We start from the raw sequence: 26,898 nt of genomic DNA on the forward strand, positions 1-26,898 counted from the left end.
TTAAAGAGTACAGTGTCTCAGGTGGAACAAAGAAGGATAATTTCACTCACTGGTAGAACGTACCCACCAAGGGCCAAGCCTGAAGAGTTCACTGAAATGACTAATGGGGTAAGCGCAGCGATGGATCGCGCAGCGATGGATCGCGCAGCGATGGATCGCGCAGCGATGGATCGCGCAGCGATGGATCGCGCAGCGATGGATCGCGCAGCGATGGATCGCGCAGCGATGGATCGCGCAGCGATGGATCGCGCAGCGATGGATCGCGCAGCGATGGATCGCGCAGCGATGGATCGCGCAGCGATGGATCGCGCAGCGATGGATCGCGCAGCTGTTCCCTGGCACACTCCGTCGCCGTGCTGTCGGCATGGGCTTCCTGGTCACAGTGCAACGAATTATTCTGTAACACACACCAGTATAAATGGCGATATATATTAATCAAGTAACCCCCCCCACCCCTCAAAAGAGCTACACTCTCGAAATGGAACTTCCATTCTAAAATGGCAGTTATGTTGAAAACCGCGATGTCTTAAATGAGCCATTGCTTGTGAAAACAATTCTCCAGAAGTTAAGTCGTGGGCTCCTGGCAAAATAAAAAGTTAGGGATGTAGATTAAAACTTGGCAACACCACTTGGAAAGCTCACCGATTCAGCTGCTTCCTCCCATTTCCCCCTCACCCTTCTCAGGAGGGGTTGTGGAAACAGCATTAACGTCACCCCGGGCTTCACCAGGGATCCTTCACTTCCGGTTATGTTACTAATTTTGCAGATGCTTTTGAACTCTCATAGAATAGTAGACAACCGTAGACTGTCATGATGTATCAGAAATGGAATGGACAAAATAAAGTAGGTACACAATTCTAGATTTGAAGCTTTCGTGACTGCAAGGATTCATACTCTTAGTTCTTTCGGTAAAGTCACGTAGGTAAAAAATGTAATTAAAATTAATAAAAATGAAACAAAATCACGACGTTTCGGAGGCAAAACAAGTCTCCGTCATCAGGTGGGACCGTCACAGCCATATTTGCTGCATCAAGTGAGGTACACAAATTTATACGAACAGCTCAAGCAATGTCGTGTGCTCTGTGCGCTGCTTGTGCCACTACGGTAGCAAGATGTTAACTACCTCGCTTGGTATACAGGAGGCCGTGGGTTCTATCCTGACCCTGACGCCTGCTGTATATTTGGAGTTTGCATGTTCTTCCCGTGGTTGTGTGGATTTTTCTCCGAGTCCTCTGGTTTTTCCCTCCACGTTTATAATGAACGTGCGTTTCAAGTGTTTGGCTGCGATAAATAACCACGTGACAAGCCACCTCGTTGAGCCATCATTTGTGGCCAGGTCACTTCTGAAAAAGAGCTACATAGACCTTACCTGGTAATTAAGAGAGAGGAAAAACATTTGTTAAAATTGGACACTAAAAATGTTACCAATCTAATATTGCCCAGGTTTCAAATAAATAATGCAACATGGCAATTTTAAAACTGGTGATTTTATTAAAAAACAAAGTAATATTCGTGAGATTGTACATTAATATCAACTTCTCCAAACTTTTGACCACAGCTCTTTGTAATGATTGACTTAAGGGTTCTAGCCCTACGGATCACTGTCCACAGATTACTAAATAGCAGCCTTCAAATACAATTAACACAATTCCAAGGAAATAAAAAATACATTTAAACCTAAAGGCACTAATTCCAGTGACATTCAGGGATTAATACGAGAGATTGTATCTCATCTTGCAAACAAATTTAATGATCCCCCACTGCCATTAAAAACACACAATATGTTGTGCCCGCTATTGAAACCCCACTGGCTTGTTAAAAACGGAGGAAAAGTCAAGAAAAACCTGACTGAAACATTTATTTACTGGTAAAGAGCATGGGGAGTTTTTTGTATTTTCCAGCTTATCGGTGCAGTAAGATTATAAATAAACATCTCCATCCCCTGTGGCTGTTCATGTGCCAAACCTTCCCATTTCCCTGGAGAGCTGACAGTACCAGAGGTCTATATTGCTTCTGACTTTCATCTTTATTATGAGATCCTTTAGCTTATGTATAAATCTTTTATATTCTTTTGGGAAGGTACGAACGATTAAAAACCTTGAGAAATCCAATGGAGCATTATCTGAAAGCTAATATCCCACCATTTGGCTCTGACATTTCTAACGGGCGGATTGTGACTGAACAGCGTGATAAGCTCATCTGCATTGTGAGCCGGGCTGCAGGAGAGAGATATTAATTTTTTCGCAGCTCGGCTAGCCGTGGCCTTACGGCTCAGCCTCTGATACGGCCCCCGTGGCCGTTAATCGCGAGACGAGGGCAGGCGCAACTCCTGCCAGGGGCAGCTGATGGGGGGGGGGGAGGGGGGGGGCCTTTGGCCGTGTCACGCGCGACGACGGGTTAACGCCGTTTCAGGTGGGCAGACTTGCATGGTCGCTAGCGCGGCCTCGACTCGTGCTGCTGGCTTCCTTGATGGTGCTTGAGGGGCGAGGAGGATTAACGCATAAACAGATGTACGCTGTGGAAGGAAGGGCACCAAGCTCCTAGTGCTGCCAGACTGAGAGAGGGAGCATTAGTAACGCTAAGCAATTTGGACCTGGTGATGAGCGTAATTTTTATGTCATTATTATTATTATTGGTGTTTTTGGTTGGGGTGCACTTGGCAGCGGTCATGTGAAAAATGTAAACGTGGTATATTATTTGCAATAATAACGTGTCAACTATGCTATTGTATATAATTAAGCATTTTAAAATTTCCCCTGGTCTTACCGAATGCAAATTCCTCCTGGAGCTCATTTCAACAGTTAAACGTATTCCAATATGGCCTTGCAAGTAATTTTTCAATAATAACTGATTAATAATGGTTCTCAAATTAACTCATATCTAATGCAATGGACAAGAGAAATTTGTACATGAATGTTAAAGGCTTGAATGAAAGTGACAAATGGACATAGTATATTAAATAACCCATTATCAATGTATTGTTATCCATTTGCAATGTGGCCTAAAATGTAAATACTGTCCTCAATGACTGAACATGAAACCTCCGGGCAGTAAGGCGCCTTCATTTTACCTTTGACATAATTATACACCCATTGTGCACTGTGTCTGCAGTCGCACGTGATGGACCTTAATTCGCAAAAAGGAACTGGGGATTGTCATGACAGTCAGTGATTTTCTGCTTAAATGAGCAGTGCCCATCTCCTGTTTTCAGCCCTGAGCCAGTGGACGACATTTTCACGTTCCCGTGTTGGGGTGGGGGGGGTCACTCTCGCACTTATCGACCCAAGAGGGATGATGGACTGAGTCACACCCAACCAGGATTTGAACTCGTAACCTTTGGATTGCTTGGCCACTCGCTGTACAGCTGTGCCAGCCTAGGAATAGTCGCAATGTACGTGTGGCCTCCAGACCTTTGCTGCTGGTCGAAGGGTTGCAAATGCCTCGAGAAAAAGCATTTTTTTTTGTTGTTGACGTTTAGGTTTGTTTCCTCCCCGGCTGAGCAACAACGTGCTATGCAGTGTGCCTGTCTGTCTTGTCTACCTCTCCCCACACGTGCTCTCGTTTCTATGTTCTGTACATGTTGGTTAATATGCATATGTAGTATATTGCGTGATCCATTTATCGATATCGCACTGATTTATACTGACGTTCTCAAGAGCTGATTGAATAGTATATTCTTTGGGTCTTTTTGTGAAAGAGATTGGCGCCATATCTTGCATAAGAGAGAGAGTTAAACGATTTAATGAGTGTATTGAGATTGGTGGGAGAAATCGAGGCTTAGAAAATCAAATGGTGCCAACTATAATCTCTCCATATTATGTTCGTGGGGGTATCCGTAGATAGACCACCCTGTGATCTACCTTTTTTAAATTTGCCAATTTAAGATTTTATGTAATCTGTTACATAACTGTAGCTTATTCATATTATTTAACATCGGTATATCCATTCGTCCAGCTTCTTTAAAAAATCATAAATTACACTGGTCAACACACTTTTTCTGGCATAAGGTATTCCAACGGTTTTAAGGTGATTTTGGAGTGCTGATTCCAAATCTGGCATCAGTTTTTGTCTATCACATCAGGCTTTTGAGATATCAAATATTGCATTTTCAATAAAAACTGCAGAAGAAAAATATTAAATAAATGTGGATATCTACATAAAATTATATTATAAACACACTATCCTAAAAATACAGCACCATATTTTAACACTAAAGCAGTCACTGACTCGCAACAACTTGCAATCATAAGTGACAGTTAATTTCGGGAAAAATCAATGAAAACGGGGTATGCCGATAGCATAAAAATGAGATGTGATAGAGCAAATCTGAGATCGGATTTGGAATCGGCACCCTGAAATTAGTCTAAAACAGCTGCAAAAGTCCAGGCCAGAAAAAAATGTTTTTTTTGTTGTTGACCAGTGTTATAGTTATACGTTTGTGCTGCGCTGTGACAAATCCTCTTGCTTATTTCATTTATTTTCCCCTGAAGAATGCGTTGTATAACGTGTCGGCTTGGAACAAGTATCACATAATCTGTTGCAAAACAAAAAACATTCGCAGCAGCATATTTATTATTCGTTCGAAATTATTTCCTACATTTACGTGATATACATTTTTAATGGCATCGCACCATTGCTTAACATTCAGTGTAAAGGCTGGAAGATATTACATTCAAAGTACGCAAAGTTAATGAGCTGCAAAGGATGGTGAAAACGTTTCAAGAACAATCGATATTGTATTTGAGTATTTGGTGATATATGCTCAAATTATTTACAGATACAGTAGTAACCCTTTAATTAACTGTACTATAGATTGGTCATTCTGTACAAGTGTATTATTTTGTTCGTAAAATGTGTTCTAACACCCTTTTTAAGTGTTATTTGTAAAACACAACAAGCCGAGTGTGATTTAAACCATAGATTAATTGTAGTAGGTGCCATCTCACCTTCACGCAATGTTATTAAGAAAAATTGTATTTTAATAAGAAAACAAAAAGCATATAAGGACAGTGTGTACAACAGAAAGAAAAGAAAAAACAAATCTATTTTACAGATCAATCACAGATTGCAATGTAGTTTGATTTATGGAGGTATAGGTTCTTCTCTCAGTCTCTTCTCTCTTGGCACGTTATTCAGTGTTGGCCACGGTGTGCTTGACTTGGTGCAACGCAGTTGCGGGTGAGAGGTCACACCGAGATTGTAGTCCCAGGGCTGGAGCGAGATCGTTGCTGAAAAATTAGCTTTACCTCCACCCACCCACCCACTCACCGCTCCCCACCCACTCACCGCTCCCCACCTCCCCACCCACCCACCGCTCCCCACCTCCCAATCCACTCACCGCTCCCCACCTCCCCACCGCGAGGCTGTTATGGGAATGTGCGCAGGGGCGGCTGTCGATGGATGTTTGGGCCGACACCCGGCACCTGGCCGCCTGGCATGCACGGGTGCCTCCCCCCTTCACGGTGGGACGTGTGGGGCTCGCGGGGTTCGATGCTCGGCAACAAACGCCCGCAATCTCCAGCCTCCAAGGCAGCCGTGCTGATGCGGCGTACGCACGGGGGATGGGGGGGGTGATGGCTACGCATCGTATTCACCCACACTCCACTGCTCATTACTTCTGCTCGCCCCGGGGCCTTTCCCCAGCACCGTTGTCATCCTCCCATGTAGCCAGGCCATGTGTTGCGTAACTTGTACAGATGCAGTCATGAGCTGCTGCCAGAGGAGCAAGAGAGAGGCTGGGGGGGGGTGGGAAATAGTGTGTCGATGCGCGGAGTAGCCTCCCGCCCTCCCTATTTTCGCTGTCCGGAGGAAGATGCGAACATTCAGTGTGGTGCACGCTGATAGGTTTTACTTGGCTGCAATTTTTCGCCGGGGAAATCGAGGGCAGCGTATCCCAGCTCGGGTGCTCTCGGCGAGCCGCGGTCGCTGGAGTCTTTTGGCCCGGAGAAATGTTGCTGTCTCCTCCCCCCCCCCCCATATTTCACGTGAAAATCTTTGACAAGTTGGGGTGATATCAAAAAAAAGATATAAAATGAAAAATACAGCCTGCTCAAAGGAGTGCCATGTTTTGGTGACCAACGTTTTTTTTTCCGTGCCCTGTGAGAGTGACCTTGAGTTATTTTGCCAGGAATTTTATAGGGTGGTCTTTATTTATTTATTTCCATTGCACGCATGCGTTTATTTTACCCCGTGTAGCCTGCTGTGTCTAGTTGTTTGTGTGCTTTCCTAGCTTCTCTTCTTAATCTGGACATGTTATTTTGGAGCAAAATATTGTACCAGAAGAACACACATTGCGTAAGTATATATAATTTTTTCAACGAGACTTGCAAGTATAACAATGAGAATAATGCTGAGTGCCAAAGTCCTGCATGTGACCTTTAAATTTTGACCAGGGAAAGAAAAGTTTGTTCTTGTTCAGTATTTTTGCTCTTGATAAAAAAAAATTATTACCAGTAACGTTGATGTTCATGTAAATGTACATTCATTTATATCTGACGTTCATGATTATCTAAATGATCCAGCCAGCTGGTGCTGTGGCTAATGCGTTCAACCAACAGTATCTTTTCTCTTTGGGAGCTTAATTCAACTTATCCTAGCTCTGAAGTAGATTAAATTGGTACCATTTTGTCATTAGTCAAGATTTGTCGTCTGGAGAGAGTGGTGCTCTACTATAGGTATGTGAACCATAGGTTTCAACCAAAGGGATTACTCCTTCAAACACTTCAGTGCAGATAATTGCCACATTTTGTATTTTGCCTTTATTATTTGAAGTATCAATTAACAGAGATAAGGCATGTATATATATACACACTAACGTTGGCCCGTTCGATTAATTATTTAAGTAACGCAGGTTTTCAGTTTGATTACTCGACTAATAGAAGGAGACCAACATAGTTGGGAAAAGTGTCATCTCTCCCCACACGTGCCAATGGATGGGAGGTGATCGGGGGAGGGTTTGGTGAGCTTATTGGCATCAGTCACGTCACATTGGGCGTGTCTTACAGGGTAGTTTCCTGCCTTCGGAAGGCAGGGTTTTGGGATGACTGCTGTTTTATAATAGGTTCAAGCGATGAACCACACCAAGTAGCCGCTTATAATTTTAGTTGATTAATCAGCCTCTTAGATTCAAAATACAAGCATCGTGCCCCATGCTCCTTGTTTTAATAATAACGTGAGCGGTGCAAACGCTGCGCTGCACCACAGACCCGGTGCCTGAATTGTGAGCGTCCATCCATGCGCCCCTTTGCATGCTGTGCGCACGTGCCAAACCAAATTAAACGAGCAGCAGTTCTAAACTGAAATCTCAGGTCTTTCAGCTTCACATGACAGCTGTGTCTGTGGCACGCTGCCTTCTTGGGCTGGGTGATTTTTTGTTGCATGTCCCCATCTCTCTACCGTAGGCCATTACCATCACCGTGAGATCATTTAATTGTGGCCAGAGCTCTGTTGATTATAACTTCCGCCTGCCTTCTAGGCGCGTTCTGCGCAGTTCCCTCGTGTGTTGTGGCTGCCTGAGGTGCGGCTTGTCACTTTTTAACCTAACGGTTGGATTAGCATTACGGCGACCGTGCTTTCATCTTCCGTACATGCTAAAAAAAACACACTTGTTCAGTTAGGTTCAAGTAAGTTCAACCAACAAATGGCCACGTTTAAAAGGGACTCCTCTGGCCTTGCAATTTTGACGAGAGCTGTGTTTTGCTGAATTTACAAAAAGGCCAAATTTCATTGCAAGATCTATCTAATGCTCGTTCATCCCTTGCAGATAATTAAGGGATATAATGTGACTGAATTTGAACACCCAGTCCTATTTTTCATTTGCTTGGGAAAGAGGACACGGGATGTTGAAATCGCTGCCACTGAGATATGGCCACGTGCTCATCCGGGCCTGCCTACTCGTTTGGCTTCCTGATGCAGCCAACTGTTACAAAAGTAGATCATTGTGGACAAATACGCAGTGGGCCACTTGCTACGTTCAAGGCTTAATGTGCACGCGCATTGAAGTGCAACAGTGCACACTGACAGCTAAGTGCCGGATGAGGCTGGTTGTAATCACCAGCGAAACGTCGTCATACTCGAATGGTAAATGTTGTGGGTTTACTCTCTTAACAGTTTTCAGTTTCATTTATTTGGTATAGCCCTGTGAGCCATTCGGCTCTTGAATCGGGTGCAACCGCAACAAACAAGAAGCAAAAACATGAAGAAGAAAACGCACCAGTGTGCTGAAGTCGTAACTAATTGGCACATTTTGTTTACGTGACAAACCTTATTGGCTGTGGCGGGTTTAACGACACATTAAAATTTACGCGATCTCACCCCAAAAAAATACCTTTGTTATATTGAGAAATAGATATATTTCAAGTAGTGATCTATCTGCAATGTCATCAGCAAATGGCATTTTGACTCATAAGTTATATTCAACACGGGTACCATTGTCAGCCCCTTCTTCCCTATTTAATCCAGATCACATTTTAATGGGTTGTCTGGTCTGCAGAGCAGATGTCAGCTTTACCGATAGATAATGGAGAAGGAAATACAGATTGAATTCGTCGGATCCCACTTGTCAGTGGGGGCCAAATGAATTCTACTCATGCCATTCCACGACTGTTTTGCCTTTGGTTCCGTGGTCGCATAACTTTGGCGCAGACAAACGGCCGAGCGATTAACCACCGATAGTGTACTTAGCCTACTTGCCCTTTGTGGCCCTGTGCTTGGTATGTGGGACTGCTTTGTTGTCTGATTGCTGGAGCGTTGTGGTGATGCTGGCATTGGGCCTGCATTTTGATCATTTACCCTCTGGGGCATAAGAGCGCCCTCTTTTCAGTTTGTTTTATGCACTGTTCTGTTTAAAGTAGAATGTCAGCATCAGCTGAAATGTTTTTTTTTCTTTCTGCAAAAGCAGATTTCAATGACTTTCCTTCGTAATTCATTGTAAGCAAAAAATCCCATTTGTGGCACATAAAATGTTGCCGCTAGGCAAATACCCATGACATGCATCTCTGAACCTGTAAAGTGGCACACACGTATTTGTTTGGTTGAAAAAGTATAGGTTATTAATGCAAGGTGGTTGTAGATAATTTAAAGTAATCCATGCATGAATATTAGTAATACAGATACCCCAAGGTTGAATGTGTTTTGCTTAAAACTGGCATACCTTGGGTGTTTTCATTTGGTTAATCTGATGTTGGTCTAAAATTTACAGTACGCCCAAGCAATTTCTTGTGGTGGGTGAGATTTTAAAGAAATAAATACACGCTGCTCTGGTCATGTACTTAAGTTTGTCATGAATCATGAAAAGCTGAGCTGTGCATACCATTACTTGTGTTGTTCAAACGTGCCGGTGCGCAAGAGCCGCCTCCTCCGGTGCAGCCCGTTTGAACTGCATGCTAATATCACGCGGCGCATTGTCCCCCCCCCCCCCTCATCATTTATCCAGGAAGCACAGAATCACGTTAGAGGCGGCTCACTCGCATCGCCGCACACGTTGGGTCGCAGTGGGCGAGGTGCAAATGCTTTGAGAAATCCTAAATTCATTCAGCGCACACCTTACGCGTTTTTGATAAATGGATTTCAATTAAATTCCAAAGTCGTTAAGACGTTGTAATTACACGTAACGTCGTGTGTATGAATGAATAATGAGGGTGGTGTTTTTGGTGTTGTATTTTACGGTGGAGTGGCGGCGTAGTGGTTGGCACATTGCGCTATTCACATGGCCACTTGATTTCAATTCTATCTGGTGGCAAGTGATATCTAAACTTCTTCTGGGCATTCCCTCTACAAATCCACACTGACCAGTGTGATGAAGTACAGTAAAACAACCCTCTGAATTGACACATGGGGATGCCTTCATCCAGCAGTGGACTGTTCATTATTCTTTGTACAAATCAAATCTAAACTGAGTATTCGTTTCATAGTACTTTTAAGTATTAGTCGAGTCAGCCACATTCTCCAACTGAATTCACTCTTTTTCCAAAGCCGAACACTTTAACGTTTGCAGTAATACTAAAAAATATGAACATTTTAATAATTGCCACTGCGTAACCTTGTAGAGCCTGGCTTACCTTGGCATTTGGAATAGCAGCATTGCTTCTGGAATCGTGTATTTGCCATTTAAAAATTAAAAGCGAATATAATTGAAAATTTCAACCTCATCCACCAATTTCATCTTTGTGAAATACTATTCCAGATACAAGCAAAGCACGCCGAACTAAGACATGAAGTGAATTTCCCATGAAAGTGCGCCACGGTGTGTGAGCTGTTCCTTCGCGTATCAAAGGCTATGCTGCCCGCATAATCTCGGGAGCCCACGGTGTATGATTTTTCAGTAACGACAACACGAAAGCTCAGCCCTGCCCACTGACTTCTGAGAGCTTAGGCCTCGTCCCAGCTGTTGCCCTCTTGTCAATACGTCCAGTCCAATAAACAAGGCCGGCATGCATAAACACACCCACCTCCATTGATGTTTCGTCCCCGCGGGTTCATACTCGGCCAAGAAGCCGCAGACAGCAACTCTTATCATGAATGTCGCAAACTTTAGCCCTTTCACCCCCACGCCACCTCACGCTCTTGAGTTTGGATTTTGTTTTACTTTGACCGTGTGTTTTGCTGCGTTTTTTTTTCCCTACGTGTATTTTTGCAACCATCCAGTCTGATGTTATCAGAGTGGATGGTTGCACGGGAGGTCCCATCGCACCCATCAGTACATCTTCCAGGTCAATGCTGTTAGATTCACCCAAGGTCGTGTGTCGGCTTCTAATGCTTTTTAGAATGTTGCGTATTTTTGTGGGAAAGGCTTAAACTTTGGGTAGTGCTGTTAAACCTGTTTTCACAAAAACATTTGAATTGTTTTATTCAAGCAATGCGGTCCAAATAGAAATGATTATTTTAATTGTTATTAAGCTGCAAGTATGCACGTTTATCTGTAGCTGCGTTTCTTCATATTGCGTGTGTGTTTGTTTAGCAGTATTATGCAATGCTATGTTGCTCAGCATATATTTATATATATTAAATGACACATCTGCTGAACAGAAAAGGTTTCGTGTGATAAATATTGGATATTAAATACACTTTCATCATTATGATTGCGTACCTTTTGCGTTCCAGTCGTCAGCAAAAAGCAGAGTAAACCAAAGTGATGTACTGTGGATTTCATTCACGATTTTTAGCAGAGGCTTTTTTCTTGCTCGTCTCATTTGCTTCGTGCAAAAGTAGACTGCACAGGTGCATAACAGCTTTAATGAATGTGACGATGATGGTAATAGTGGCGCTAATAAATACGGTGGAAAAATCTAATGACGCTAACATTTAACACGGATGTTCATGACAATCGACAAAATGCTTTGCTTGATGAATAATTAATTTGGTTTGTATTTGTTTTGCTTTCTTGTTTATCCTCCCTGTCACAACCACTTTTCATTTGTATCTGTCTATCTCTCTCTGTCCCTTGAAATATTCGATTGGCCTTTCTGTCTCTTTACGGCCGGTTGGCTGGCTGCATGCTTCTTTGTCGCTGTCATTGTATGTCCGTGTGTTTGTCTCAGTCCTGTTTCTCGGGTTGCTCACGCATTCCCTTCCTTTTTGTTTTTGTCTCCCCTCCCCCCCAACAGCAACTAATGCGGGAGATGCAGCAGATGGCAAGCCGGCCATTTGCCAGCGTGGACGTGGCTCTTGAGAGCGAGGAGGAGCCGCCCGACCTCATCGGAGGCAGCATCAAGGTGAGACGAGTTTGCGCTGCAACGCGTACGCCACGAGAGCACACGCACACACACGCACACATGCACGCACACATGCACACACACATGCACCCATGCACACGCGCGCACACACGCGCGCACACACGCACACACACATGCACACATGCACGCACACATGCACACGCACACATGCACACGCACACTGCACACATGCACACGCACACATGCATGCACCCATGCACACGCACATGCACACATGAACACACGCACACATGCACACACACATGCACGCACATCATTGTCCATTCACGCATCGTTTCGTACGGACACGATGTTCGTCCCGCACACCTGCGATGGGTGTGTGTATGTGCGCGCGTGCAGTGCATTAGTATGTACGGTATACGTGTGTGCGCCAGTGATAATAACGACGCTGTTGCGGTGGTTAGCAGCGTCACAGCGATGCAAAGCAGGTGACCCGTGGTCGAATCCCGGCCATGGCTGACATGATTACCTGAACCAGTTCAGGGCCTCCCCCCAGTAGGTCGACTCGGCCTCAAATTAGTACCTGGTGTGGTGTGTAAACATCAACACTGGGGAGACAAAGGCGGCTGGCGGTGTGCCGACCATCAAAGGTGCTCACGAACAGACTGTGCGGGATACACGGGGGATTTTGTCTGTCTGTACAAGCCACTCTATGTTTTCACCCACCAGGTAAAAGCAAGTTTTTGGTATTCATTGGCAATATACTTGCGTAAGAAGCAGGTTTACGTGGACTTGGCACTCACCATAATATCCTCAATGTTTCCCACAATTTTTTTAAAACGCACAGCTCACTTGATGGCACTCATCGCAACAATACAGCCAGCCAGGATAAAATAAATGAGTGTTCTCTGTGCTACATGTATCAGAGTTGTAGCTCAATCTACAGCCTTTGCCAGCCAGAATCCTGCAGTGCCTCCCTATTGCTCTGGGATTGTTTTGTCGGGTCGCCAGTAGCGACCGTGTCTTCCCTCCACCATTATAGATCATTTGATGCATATCAGTCCATCTGAGTGAGTGAGGAAGATTGGGTGTATTATTTTTCACTTCTCAAAAGTGCGAGACCATAAAATGTCTTGTGCCCTCCACGACCGTGGGTGGTGTAATGTGGGTGTGGGAAAAGTTTTCGCCTGTTCCGGCATTAGGTGAGTGACATCCGTGGGTGGGTTGTCTGATGCAGCACAAGCCACGGGATAATAAATGCTATTCTAATCAGATAGGATGTTTTAATGAGCAGCATTAACCCTTTGTCATCCAGTCACTTTGTCGGAAGTACTTTGAATGCACACCACCTCTTGAATGCCTCTGTTACAGTTGGCAGATATACACGACACAGCTCGTGAAATCAGCATTTGAATTTTAAAAAATGCTGACGTTACGTATACAGTTAACTGAAAGTCTTGATTGAAATTGGAGCTTTTCTGTAAATATTTGAAATAATTTACAGATGTATTAAATGTTACATATAGGGGGGGAATATTATAACATTACTAGCGGGAAGTACCCGGCGTTGTCCAGGCGATAAAGACACACACACACACATAGACTTGCACACAGACATCGACCCACACACATACAAACACATCGACTTACAGACACACACATATGGACTCACACACATAGACATCGACTTTAGACACACACACATGGAGTTACACACACACATATCGACTAAGACACACACACATGGACTTACACACACACATGGACCCATGCACACACATCGACTTACACACACATCGACTTACACACACATACATAGATTCACACACACATCGACCTACACACACACACACATATGGACTTACACACACATATCGACGCATGCACACACGGACTCACACATACACACACATCGACGTACACACACACTTCGACTGATACACATGGACTCACACAAACACACATCGACTCACACACACACATAGAGCCACACACACACATCGACTTACACGCAGACGTATGGACTTACACACACACACATCGACTTACACGCAGACGTATGGACTTACACACACACACACATCGACTTGCACACACACACATCGACTTGTACACACACACACGGACGTACACACACACACATCGTCGCAGACACGCACATCGACTCACGTGCACACAAAGACTTAGACACACATTATTATTTTAATATTTACCAACTTAATTTTGAAATATGAGTTGTTTACACACAAACATTATTATTTTAATATTTCCAAACTGATTTTTTTAATATTAGTTTTCTATCTACATTAGGTTAGCAAAAGAAGCAAGAAAATAGTACTTACTTAACATTGCCGTGGCGAGGCCTAGTCCTGTGCAGAGGCCCCGGCCTCGCCTAGATTGCCCAGCCGGCCGAGGTGGCACCTTAGCAGGCTGGTGGCTGGGCCGCTACCCCCGCCCCCCCCCACCATCCTCCCGCCCGCTGTACAATAATAGTATCTAAGCGCTATAATATTAGTATCTACCGACCCTATAGTAGTAAGTGCACACATTGGGGTGGGGGGGGAGAAGAGGACATGACACTTTGAAGAAATTACCTCAGCGTTGTGTGTATTTTTTTGTGCATTTTTAACGGGAAAGAAAAAAAATTCCCCCCTCCCAACGAAGGTGTGTGCGTTGCTAGGGGCAACCCCCAGTCAGCGTTTCGCGCATGCGCAAATGCGTGCTTTAGCGCTCGTGGAGCGGCGTATAGAATTAAATAAATAATGATACATTTCACTAAATTGTTAATTTAACTACTTTAAAGTTGACGGATGGGAAAATGGAACAGTGCTGGCTCACCACGGGGCTTATGGCATGGTACCTGGCTACTTTTTGTAAACATACACCCCACGGTTTGCGAGCCAAATACTTCACAAGTTGCGTCCACAGACAGATGGACGGACGGACAGACAAAAAATTACATTTATAGGCAAGATACGTGTTGATCAGGCAAAGGATTAAAGAAGCTTCGCTTATGCCTGGTGCTGTGGAGCTAAATAGTGGAAAATTGTGGGAAATTGGACATGAATTAGCCCAGTACCGTTGCTATATTGTGTTTGACCTTATGGAACCCGTACTTATCGGCCGCTTCCATTAAGGTGGATACTGTGCTCAGCGGTTGTAATTGAAAGGCTGCCAGTGCAAATTTATATTCCAAGCCAGAACTCTGTCCGTCCTCATGTGTTTGAGATGGTGAAGTTGCCCCCCTCCCCGCCCAAAAAAGTCTACCTAGTCGTAAATAACAATTACACAAATTTGCATGCCAGTTAAATTGGAGAAAAAAAACGGGGACCTTTTGGTTGACCTGCCGTTGCATGGGTGCGATGAGCAAATTGAATATACCGTGTCGTCGTTTGGGCTTCGTTTTGCGTGCGGTTTTCTATACTGCAGGGACTGCTGGTGGTGAAAATACTGGCATGCCACCAGAATAATTTGAATAAGTCCAATCAAAGTATAACAGTTAAGAAAAACACGTTTAAATGTGACGCGTAATAATACGGAATACGAGCTTGCGTTTTTTTTCTCTCATTGGTTATAGTTACGGCCGAAGTTTTGTAAGGTTCTTTCTCTGCACAAAAAGTGCACGCTCATTAATAACATTGTGAATTCTCCAGGCTAACGGCGAGGTTAAATGTTGCCTGTATACTTCGCGAACCTTTATTCAACTGGCTACCCGACGTATCCTTCCCCTCGAACACCTTCACCTGAGATAGGGTTGGGAGGTCTGTCAGCGGCAAGCACAGAAACCTTCATGTGGATAATTGGTTTGTGTATTTTTGGAAGACTTTTAACAGACAAGTAGTCTTTTTTTTTTACCTAATTGCGTTTGTGTGTACATCCAGGTATGCATGTTTCGTTGTGTATGTGTATAAACCTGTAACATCCAGATTATTTATCCATTGACCTGTGCATTTACCTTTACCACTCTGTAAAATCTTAAGTGCTATAGTGCTATACCACTTAAGATTATAGCGGTGAAATAGCGGTGGTTGTTAGTGTTTGTACATTGTGTGCGCACATATATGTGCCTGTGCGATACGAACCCGGCGACCCGAGTTCGATTCCAGCCAACACTATTGACAAGTATCTGAATCGGTTCTTGGCCTCTCTTAGGTCGACTCAGCATTAAATGAGTACCCTGCTGTGGTGCGATAAACATTGCCACTGTTGAGACAAAGGCGGCGGGGCATGGTGCTGTCTGCCCATCCCCCTCATGTACCGTACTGGCCTTCATAGGTGCTCACCCACAGCACTTGGCCTAAAAATCTATCAAGGCTATGAGGGGGATCTTTGTCTTTGTGTGCAATGGATTTGCACGTATGCATACGCGCGTACGTGTCTGTGTGCGCTGTGGAGTGCTTGCGCGTGTGTTTTTGAGTGCGTTTGTGTGGGAGGCCAGCAGCACTCTGATTAATAGCTGGCTTGCATAGTGACTGCCCCATTGGGCTTTTGGGCTGTATTGAACACGAGCCTATTACCTTTGCACACGCAGCTACTGTGGTCTGTGGTGAAGGGAAAGATGAGGGAAGAGGGACACGGATTGCAGTTTGGGGGGTTGGGAGGTAGATGCGGTGGGCGTTGGTGAAGCAGGTGGCTGTAATGGGGAGTGTGTCCGACTGGTATGGGTGATGAAACAATGGGGTTAGTGGGCTGGGGATAGTGAGGCAAATATGTGTATGTGTACGTCTGTTGAACGTCTTTCGCACCGTACGTAGCCAACCGTGCGTGCGAATGGTGCGGGGGAAGTACATCAAACTAAACACAAATATCAGTTCTAAAAAAATGAGTTTTAAATCTAGATTTTAAATTGCAAAGCTCCAGTGGCTTCCTTAAATCGGAAGGAAGAGCGTTACAGACGGCCGCTGAAGCGCATCCGAAAGCGCGCGATGCGGTTGACCATCTTTGTTCGATGGCCAGCAAAAAGCCGCTGCTGCTGCTGCTCGGATGACTGGAGTTCGTACGATGGTTTATCCTCCTTGACGAGATCGGCTAAGGCTTTGTTGCGTTGTATACAGCGCATGGTTTGCACTGTGGGATGCATCTCGCCTGTTGTTTCCGAGAAAGAATTGAGCCACGCGACATGCCGCGCACCCATTTCGCTCGGAGCGTGCCACAGTTGGAAGCATTCGTGTAAAGGTGATTAAAGAGCTTAAGGAGCAGCAGTTTGCAGCAGAAATGAGTGTGAATGCACGTGTTTGAGATGTGTTGGTTTGAGTACAGCGTGGATACGCTGCGTGTAGATGCACGCGGTAACACTTGGAAGGCAGGTGAGCTCCGAGATTGCTTTTTATGAGTGACTTGAAGAAAGCAGCCCCAAGCTATTAATATATGGCTTCTGTTATTTTCGCATTATATTAGATCACTTTGTGGTCGTGAATGAGAAGAAGGAGGATTGCTTATTTAAATCGTTGTGCTATTTACTGTTCGCCAGCGATACATTTTTTTAGTGCGCTGCTGTTGTAAAAAAAAAAACTTGGTCAATTATTGCTGTGAAATATACTGCCAATCGACCTTGCCATAAAACGACAGCTTCTTAGATTAAAATATTAAATACAGTGGCCTGCGTTGGAATGACGACGTGTTCTGCCGCGCAAGAAGCTGCAAGTTCCAGTGAAGGAAAATGCGTGTGATTTTTTTATTTTATGCTTTCATATTTCATAAGTATTGGCGTCTGGCAGAGAGTGCTTGCCACGGGCATTCGTGTGCAGTGAAATGGTTTATCAACGCCTGATGAAGAACTGAGCAGCTATTACGAAGGTTCGTGTATGCAAAGAGGATAGGAGACTTTTTTAAGAGTGAGGTTATCAATCTGGTCATTAATAATAATAAAAAGGCCTACCTGAAGTAAACTCATAGAATATTCACAGTTGTGCATTGGGTGACGATATTAGATCTATAAGAGTAATATTCAGTCCGTGTACTGTATTTCTACAAAGCTAAAAACCATCGGACAAATGACTTGAAAGCGTGAGGTGGTGGCGCAATGATTAGCAAGCTGCACTATGAACCCAGCGACCTGAGTTCACTTCCCAGCCATGGCTAGCGTCGGTGTCGAGTGATACCTCAAATTATGTCACGTCTAAAAACAACTTGAGCATCTCAAGATGCTGTACAGGGCAGGCGTATGAACTTAAACAGCAAGCCCACAGACAAAATAAGAAGACAAAATCAAAGGGAAACCGAGGGACCAGGCAGACCGAGCAGCGACACGGCACGGTGCACACGGCCATCGCAACCTCCATATCACCGCACGGACGGTGGGCCGTGCTGTAGTGCAGTGGCTGAGGCAACTACCTCGGAAGAGGGTGAGTTTTAGAATGGTGATTGAAGGAAAAAGTCGTTGAGTGAAATTAGATTATTCTTCTTCTTGGTTCACTCGGTAAAGTCACGTAGAAGGGAAATAATAAAATCATAAAAATTTCACATAATAAAATACAATTCTCACGACGTTTCGGCCACAACGCAAGCAGCCGTCCTATTTCCGACAGACCTGGTCTTCACCTGAGGACGGCTGCTTGCGTTGTGGCCGAAACGTCGTGAGAATTGTATTTTATTATGTTTTATTTTTATTATTGTATTATTTCCCTTCTACGTGACTTTACCGAAAGAACCAAGAAGATGAATCCCTGCAGTCACGAAAGCTTTAAATCGAAACGTCTTCTTCTTTCGTATGGCTGATGCAGATGCAGCAACTACAATTTCACATTCAGGTGGTCAAGCCAGATAACCACGGCAGGAGCCAGCCGAGTGCATCATCGCTGTGATGTCTCCTTCGTATTTGTGGATGGGGCATTGCATCGTTGTACGTCATACGGTCTGTGCTGGATGACCACGGTCGCACACTACTCCTGGAGAGTTTTTAATTTTCCATTTGTGCATCAGGAATCTGCATCTGACATGGTTTGTGCAGTGGATGCGGTTTAGGGTGGACCATCAGCTTCATGAAAGATCAAACCCAGGGAGCTTCTGCGTTTTGTCCTTTACAAAGGTCTGTTATTAGGACTTAACTACTTAATGAGAGAGGAGGGAAGGAAGCCTTTGGGTTTGTATTCTAGTGGTGTTTGGCGCCAACTGGAATCAGCAGTGTAGATGATGAGAGTCGAGCTTCCACATCTCCAAACATCTGGGAAGCTGAGAAGAATGAAGCAAGCTCCCACAGTCGAGACGTTGATGTTGAGTTTCACAATTTGGCTTTCGGGCCACTCAAGAGAAGTGCACAAAACGGGCACTTCCAGGGCCGTACAAACAGTGAGGGCAATCGTCCGTCTTGATTCCGGCTCGAATCGCGAGCTGATCTAAGGGATTTAAAGAATGTCCAAGGTCTGAGGTGGCCAAGTGCCTCCCAAGGCCAGGGTGCAGCGATGGGGGCACAGCAGCGATGCGGGTTTAGGGTTAGGGAAAGGGAGGTTGATAATGGGATGGCAGCTAGCAAGGCGGCAATAGTGTCCACAGTGGGGTTTTTTTTAGCATGGGCGTGAGACAGATCTATTTTGTGAAACCTAAGGACTAAGTGGCAGAGAAGATGGAGCAATTGACAAAAAGATGTGATATGAGGAGCTGGGGTGGTTTAAGTGGTGTGTGTAATATACATTGCAGGCACATGTTCAAAAATGTAAGTTGACTTTTTACAGTGGAGATTGTTTAGCTGACAAGGGGAGCGGTGTATGGAGTGTGGTGGGGACCTCAGATTAGCATGGTTGGCTCCGTATGGTGCAATAGAAGTTCTACATACAGACAAATGTTGATGCTTTTCTTCTCTAGCCAGTTGTAAGAAATACGCTCCGTATATGTCAGTATTTTTTCTGATATTTAGCAGGGGCGGCCGGGACGGTAACTTTGTTGGTCGTGCAGCTCAGTCCAATCGTAAGATCGTGAGTTTGTAAGTAAGATGAACATGACTCGGAAAATCGTAAACGCTTGTTTTCCCACTGCATATCCTGCACTAGTTTCCACCGCAGGGATGTGGGATATTTCCACCACGCTTAGGTCCAACAGTGGAGATGAGGAAGCACATAACAGACCTCGTGTAAGAACGAGGGAGGGGGGGGGCTCTTTTACGATTGATATTCAGGCAAGCAGAATCATTAAATGTCTCTCCTTGGCTTGCTTCTGGCAAGCGTGAGCTCAACAGCGGTGGGATGTGTCAGACACAGCAGGGAGCCTCGCTTTTCCTCGTTGTGTAGTTTAAAGCCATCAGCAGGCCAGTTCAAGGAGGGGTCGTTAACACCAGGAAATCCGCACCTGCTGCTGATTGCCTCGTGTTGAGCCCCTGTGAACATGCAAACCTCGCATCAGGCAGAGCAAAATGAGCGATTGGGAGGTCTCTCACTCCACGCTGGTAAATCGAGGGAAACGTGGTGGCGAGATGTTAACTACCTCTCCTGGTATACAGGAGGTCGTGGGTTGCGTGGATTTTTTCTCCGGGTCGTCCGACGTCGAAAAATAACGGCACGATTGTTGCTTTTTAGTGTTGCAGCTTATCTCGAATAGTCTAATGACTTATTTCACATCGGTAGCCAGGTGCTAGCCACACCTTCTTTACGTGATATTTGGAAATGCAATTAAGATAAGCATCAGCCATGTAATGAACTTTCAGTCATGATCTGTACTGCTAAAGTAAACTTCCATAGTCCGATTTCGATTTAAAGCTTTCGTGACTGCAGGGATTCATCTTCTTGGTTCTTTCGGTAAAGTCACGTAGAAGGGAAGTAATAAAATAATAAAAATAAAACATAATAAAATAATTCTCACGACGTTTCGGCCACAACGCAAGCAGCCGTCCTCAGGTGAAACCAGGTCTGTTGAGGCAACAGACTGAAGAGCCTTGCCACTGTACTGATGATCGCAGTTTGCCTTTAGAAGATTTGACTGGCTTGCTGTGTGTTACTCATTCCATCACGTGTTGTTGATTTTGTTGCCATGAAATATATACCACAGCTACCATCTTAACTTACTCAGCAACTTGTACAATTGAAGACTTCGTGGCAGCTTTTCTGTTGTTGTGTTGGCTGTATCAACATTAAACGAAAATAAAATTAATAATTCAGTGCGCAAAAACTGCAGCCCTTATTTAATTAAATTATTGGACATTTTTCACTTGGACATTAAGATTCACAGTGTGCGTTCGCCGAGGTTACGACGTAACAAGGTAACGGATTTGCCGTACCAAACTGGCTCTGCCTTTGCACATTTCCGCACGTTAATATCGAGTTCACATTGTAGTTTAAAACGCAGTTTATTGGAACAAGAAAAACATACTGCATTTCCGCCAGTTGAATGTATGTACGGTGGTATTTGTGTATGTAGAATATATATTAGGTTCACTTTTCCAGTAATTGATGTTGAAAAATACCAATAATTCCCAACACTTCTTGGATTCGCACGACGACACAATCAGCCCTTTTAACGATTGCAATTTAAATAAGGTGATAAATATTTAAATAAATCGATGTATGTAGTTTGAGAGAACATGACTTTTTTATTATTAAAGAAGATAAGGATATCTTTTCACGAAGAAAGTTTAAGTTTGAGAATAAGTCGCTGGCTTTATTTACTGTGAAAAAGCGTTTTTACCAGAAAGGCTATAATTGGGCCCGAGATATATTTTGTCTGCAAAAGTACAAATTGCACCTTATACAGGCTGTACGCTTTGGCGGTGGCACGCCCATTGTTGCAGAGGTGCACGGTTCAAACTCAGCAGACACCCTGATCAATACTGTGCGTGTAATAACCACATTCGTCCCTGACGTCGGCTTCAGAGTGGACGACAAATATCCCGTGACGTCATTTGCAAGAGGAGGCCATTCTGTGCCAGCGTCTGGTTCAATTTTTAGTTTTTCAAATTCAAAAATATACAGCATATAACTCAATTGGGACTATACAGCAGCAATGATCAACCCCTACTGGCAACCTATTGCCACCGGTTACTCAGGTGCCACGGTGGTGAGATGTTAACTACCTCGCCTGGTATACAGGAGGTCGTGGGTTCGATCCCGACCCTGGCACCTGTATATTTGGGGTTTGCATGTTCTCCCTGTGGTTGCGTGGATTTTACTCCGGGTCCTCCAGTTTTTTGTTCCAAATTTAGAAACATGCGCTTCCAGTATTTGGCTGCTATACATTTCCACATGATAAGCCACATAATTCAGCTATCATTTGTGGCTAGGTCGCTTCTGAAAAAGAGCTACATCGCTCAATGGGCCTTACCTGAATTTTTTTTTTTCGATTTAAAGCTTTCGTGACTGCAGGGATTCATCTTCTTGGTTCTTTCGGTAAAGTCACATAATTTATTTTTATTATTTTATTACTTCCCTTCTACGTGACTTTACCGAAAGAACCAAGAAGGGCCTTACCTGGTAAAATAAAAAAAATCGTTTATAGTTTAGTTTAGAGTAGGCCATTGTTTGCCAGCATCGAGGTCCAAATTTTCCAAATTCGAAAATGTACCGCAATTTACTCAATTGGGATTATACTCATAGCAATCATCGCTCCCTACCTCCAGCCTATTGGCCCAGGTCACTTTCAAATGGGACTGCTGGTCTCTTGAGTTTGTGTACGGCTAAACTATAAGTAAAGTTATCTTTTCAAGTGAAACATTACAGAAGTTCACACCAGATTCCAAGTAAACAAAAATTGCACATAATCCCAACTGGGTATTCATCTTAATCTGTTGTTTTTATTGACTACAAACTTAACTTGCATGGTCCACCAGCTCTTCTTCCTCCAACTCATCGAAAAATAGGCCTACCCTATTTTTGGTGATCTCTACTGCATATCAGGTGGTTTAGCACTTGATGATGTTAATCATGGTCATTTGTAAATTAGTTAAATAAATGTAGATATTGGTGCTGTTCCAGAGACTGTGATGGGCTGGGCACAGGTGATGATAGAGCAAGAGAGAATAGGTGAAGCCATCCCATAGGAAGGTGACCATCAACAGGTCATCACCTCACCTCACTGGAGATTTTAGGGTCATGCCGCCAGAGCTCCCTGCACAATCAAACTGTGGGTTGCATTTGACGAGCCAGCTTAGTGGAGGGCTGTGCTCGTAAGGAGGCTTCACTGCCATAATTTCCATTTCCCATTACTTAATGCCACCTGCACAACAAAGCCCCTTGTTTAATTCTGGGCAATAGCAATAAGTGGCATTTTTGGCATGAGTCACCTCAGTTCTAAGTACACACACACACACACAAGCGCACGTGCACCCTCTTAGCAACAGTTACAGATTCGTAAAAAAAAGGAAATAAAACCAAATGACAGCCACCTGCTTCTAATTAAATGAAATTGAAGCCTTTTTATGTGTAAGCATAGTCTGCCTTAATACCTTGAGAATAGTTAATTTCACTTCGTCCTCACTCTGAGAAACCAAATAGACCACGCACTGTTTACAATATCGAGACACTCACTAGGTTTTAGAAAGCTTTGTGCCATTGATACGGCAAAGTTCACTTACATTAGCTGTGCTCGTACTTGTGTACGAATGGTGGATTATTCCTACTCCGAGAGATGGGAGGAAATCTCCGAGGCTCCCTTTGCGTTCGATATTGGCGCAGGTTGATCTTGCGTCAACTCGACTTGCCACATGAGCCACTTACGTAGCTCCCCTTCGGAGCCAGTTTTATTGAAGTTCAAAGTTCGATTCCTCTGGCTCTGTGGACATCACGCTCCTTGAGACGAGCAGGTACTCATGTCTGTAGTGGGCAAGTAATGATCCAAATAAATAATTTGCATTCAGAATAAAAATGAGGACTGCAACAGAGGTCGCAACCGGGTACCCGATACCCGTATCCTACCCGATACCCGGCTACCCGTACCCGGCCAGGTACGGGTACCCGTTTGCGACCCTGGTGCGGCCGGGTACGGGTACGGGTAGGCCGTGAGTCACTGGTGAGTAACCGTTTGTCACTCATTTCGGGTAGGGTACGGGTACGGATAGGGAACGGGTACCCGTACCTGGCTGGGTACGGGTACGGGTACCCAATTGCGACCCTGGTGCGGCCGGGTACGGGTAAGGAATCAAAACCCGTTTGCGACCTCTGGACTGCAACCCTTTGCGAGTCGACTGCAGCCTGAAGGCCTCTTCGACTGACACAGCCTGAAGGCCTCTTCAGGCTGTGTCAGTCGAGAGGGTGATTATAAATGTACGCGGCCAAATTGTTGATGTCACCCAGTGCCCGGATTATCCTGGCAGCAGTGATTCTGCACTTCTTCTTGGTTCTTTCGGTAAAGTCACATAGAAGGGAAGTAATAAAATAATAAAAATAAAACATAATAAAATAATTCTCACGACGTTTCGGCCACAACGTCCTCAGGACGGCTGCTTGCGTTGTGGCCGAAACGTCGTGAGAATTATTTTATTATGTTTTATTTTCATTATTATATTACTTCCCTTCTACGTGACTTTACCGAAAGAACCAAGAAGATGAATCCCTGCAGTCACGAAAGCTTTAAACCGAGATTCTGCACTTGCTCTATTACTATAGTACTATATTGGCTTCAAATTTAATGAACGACTGGGTGTTTAAGGTTATAGATTTGTCGTATTGTCTGGCTGTATAGCAAATGAAAAAATACAATTACTTTACTATGCAAGTTAAAATCTGTTTTCATATTTGTGTTTTTTGTTTATTTAAGGCCCCTTTATAAGATATGCTACAGGCCCCGCACTAGCTTAATCCGGCACTGATGTCACGTACATGGAAATCACAAGGTCTACAAATATAGGCATATGCAAGTGAAGAAAGGAATAATGTTTCACCATGTTTTCACGATTTACATGAGTAAACGCTTAGTCGTGCATCCAATTATGTAAAGGGGAGGCAAATGCAACATGCGCTGCTCAGTAACGTTTGAACCAATTACACACATTTACGTTTAACAGTCGTGGCGACATTTTATAGACTTACTGCTGATGTTGTCTGAGCATATGTTCCAGCTGCAGTATGACTTACCTCCAAAAGTTCGCGTTTTCATGCTTTTAGCTGAAATTTAATTTGGTGTACACAGTACATCGCAGGGGAAAAAAACAATGTTACACCAGTCAGAGCGTTTTGTTGCCAGGCTATTAAGATTAATTGTGAGGCAATGTGCTATCTGGTGTGGTGCTTATGCACTTTTGTCTTTCATGCCTAAACAAGCTGTCAAACCAGGCCAGTAAATGAGTCTTCAAATTCAGCACTGCCAAAAGTAGAATTTCGACTGACGTCATATTTACAGAGTATATAGCATTATGATTCAGTCCAGGATGCCCTCTGTTAGCGAGTCCGTTGAGCTGTGTTAATGTGCACCAATGTGTTCCTCTAGTAGCTGCAATAATAAACTAATACAAAAAATACTATCAAAAACCTGAAATTTGCTCGGTGGCATCCCTGCGGTATAATCGCATGTCACGCGTGCCCTTGTTTGCAAAGCTTGCTCTGTTGCACTGGCTTAATAGCCCACGTTCGCTGTAGTGCGCTCTGAATAAAATACACGAACAAAGTAGAAGAAATATCAACTTTAAGCACAAACACTCGCCTCGGTGGACAGGAGCGGCCGTGCAGCTCTATTATATGTCAGTTGCACACACGTGTCCCGAGGATTCCTTGCTGAGCAGCGTGCTTTACACTTGGCAAATAGATGTTAACAATAAGAAGATGGCTTCACGTTACACAGACGGAGACTATTTCAGCATGTCTTATGGACATTGTTATATCCACGCGGAGGTGATAAATAACGAAGCGTGCATATTGGCAGTGGTTGAGGATTTTCCCGCTTGTAAGTGTACATACGTATGTACATCTTATTCTGGAACTGTAACGTTTTACATGGGTAGATCGAGTTGAGATGGCCAGTTGAGAATTCCATCGGATGCGACATGAACTATTGTCGTCATGCCGAGAGGGGACGACTGCTTGCAGCGCGTTTAATTTTGTGACGTTGGCCATGAGCCGCAATGTACATCGTCTTTTAATCGTCGCCGCTCGTGCATCGGATACGATCTACATCGCCCACGGGAAGTCCCTGATGTGGTTTTGGATCGAACTACTTGCTGCCGGGATAGCACCAGGCCAGGAGGTTCGGCCGTAGGATCTTCAATTAGGCTCTTAATAAGTCAATAGATATTTAGGGTTTATTGTCGCTGCTCTGGTGGAGAGAGCAGAGTTACTCCGGTCTGCTTGCAAACAAGCTTAAGTTTCTTAATGAGTCGTGCCACTATTGATTTACATTTGTTTAATTTAATTCTAGAATTACCATATTCTCCAGATTATAATGCACACTTTTATCCCTGGGGAGGGGGCGGGATGCAATTATATAATGCAGAGAATGCATTGTCTTGCGGAAGTCATGTTTTAATTTAGTAAAAAAAAAATCTTGTGATGCAACAACAGCGCCAACAAAGTCCTCCGCTGCAATACATCACCACCAAGAGCACGCAAGACCACCAGCAGCAGCAGCCGTTCATGATCAGCTTCTGGAAGACGGCTGCTTTCTGTCTTACCTTATTGTCCACACTTTTTTCACGATCAACCCCGAGATTTGGGGTTGCGTTTTACTTTCTGGCCCATCTTATTATCAAGATAATACGGCATTGCCGACTGTTGCTGCTGAGCTGTCGTGGCTAGAGTTAACTCTGTTTCGCTCCAAATATCTCCGAGTCCCCCTGTTGTCTACACTTTGTCTACACTTTGATGCATATGGCACTTATGAGCTCAGTCTCGTAAGCGATGGTGCTGCGAGTAACCCACCACAAGCCTTTGAGCCACACAAACCGGCAGTGTAAAAGGTAACAACAGCTGTCAAGCTCCATGCATAAATAAACCTTCACGCTTGCCAGTGCCACTAGAAAGGACCTCTGGACCTGAGTGGCCACAGGTGCATGTGTGCGCAGAATAGCAGGAATATAAAGTGGGCCGTGCCTTGCCCTTGTACATATGTTTAGGGTTTTTTTTGTACGGTAGGATTATTATGCAACATCGTTCCATCGGGGCCGGTGTCCCACTTGACTATATTAATCAAGTGCTTTCCACAGCCAGCTTTTTGAAGCATTCATCAGCAACCTTAGGCTCAGATTAATAAAACGGTACAAAGTCTGGAATCACACCGTTGGGAAATGGAAAGATGCATTTTTGGAATTGCTTGACGTGACAGCTTTGCACCAGGGAAACATTGCATATTTAGACATCAGGCTTAAGTAGACCACGCG

General features: G+C 44.3%; 1 protein-coding gene across 4 annotated transcripts in view; it reads left to right on the top strand.

Annotated features, from left to right (window-relative positions):
* ATRN (attractin) overlaps positions 1-26,898 on the top strand; it is a 296,628-nt gene that overhangs the window by 252,898 nt on the left and 16,832 nt on the right. For all 4 annotated transcript variants that reach the window (XM_078861672.1, XM_078861673.1, XM_078861675.1 and 1 more), the window contains exon 27: positions 11,604-11,711. In XM_078861672.1, coding sequence (XP_078717798.1) covers positions 11,604-11,711 — 108 coding nt within the window. The remainder of the gene's footprint in view (positions 1-11,603; positions 11,712-26,898) is intronic.

Source organism: Lampetra fluviatilis, chromosome 12 (assembly GCF_964198595.1).
Source record: "Lampetra fluviatilis chromosome 12, kcLamFluv1.1, whole genome shotgun sequence".
In the NCBI taxonomy this organism is placed as follows: Eukaryota; Metazoa; Chordata; class Hyperoartia; order Petromyzontiformes; family Petromyzontidae; genus Lampetra; species Lampetra fluviatilis.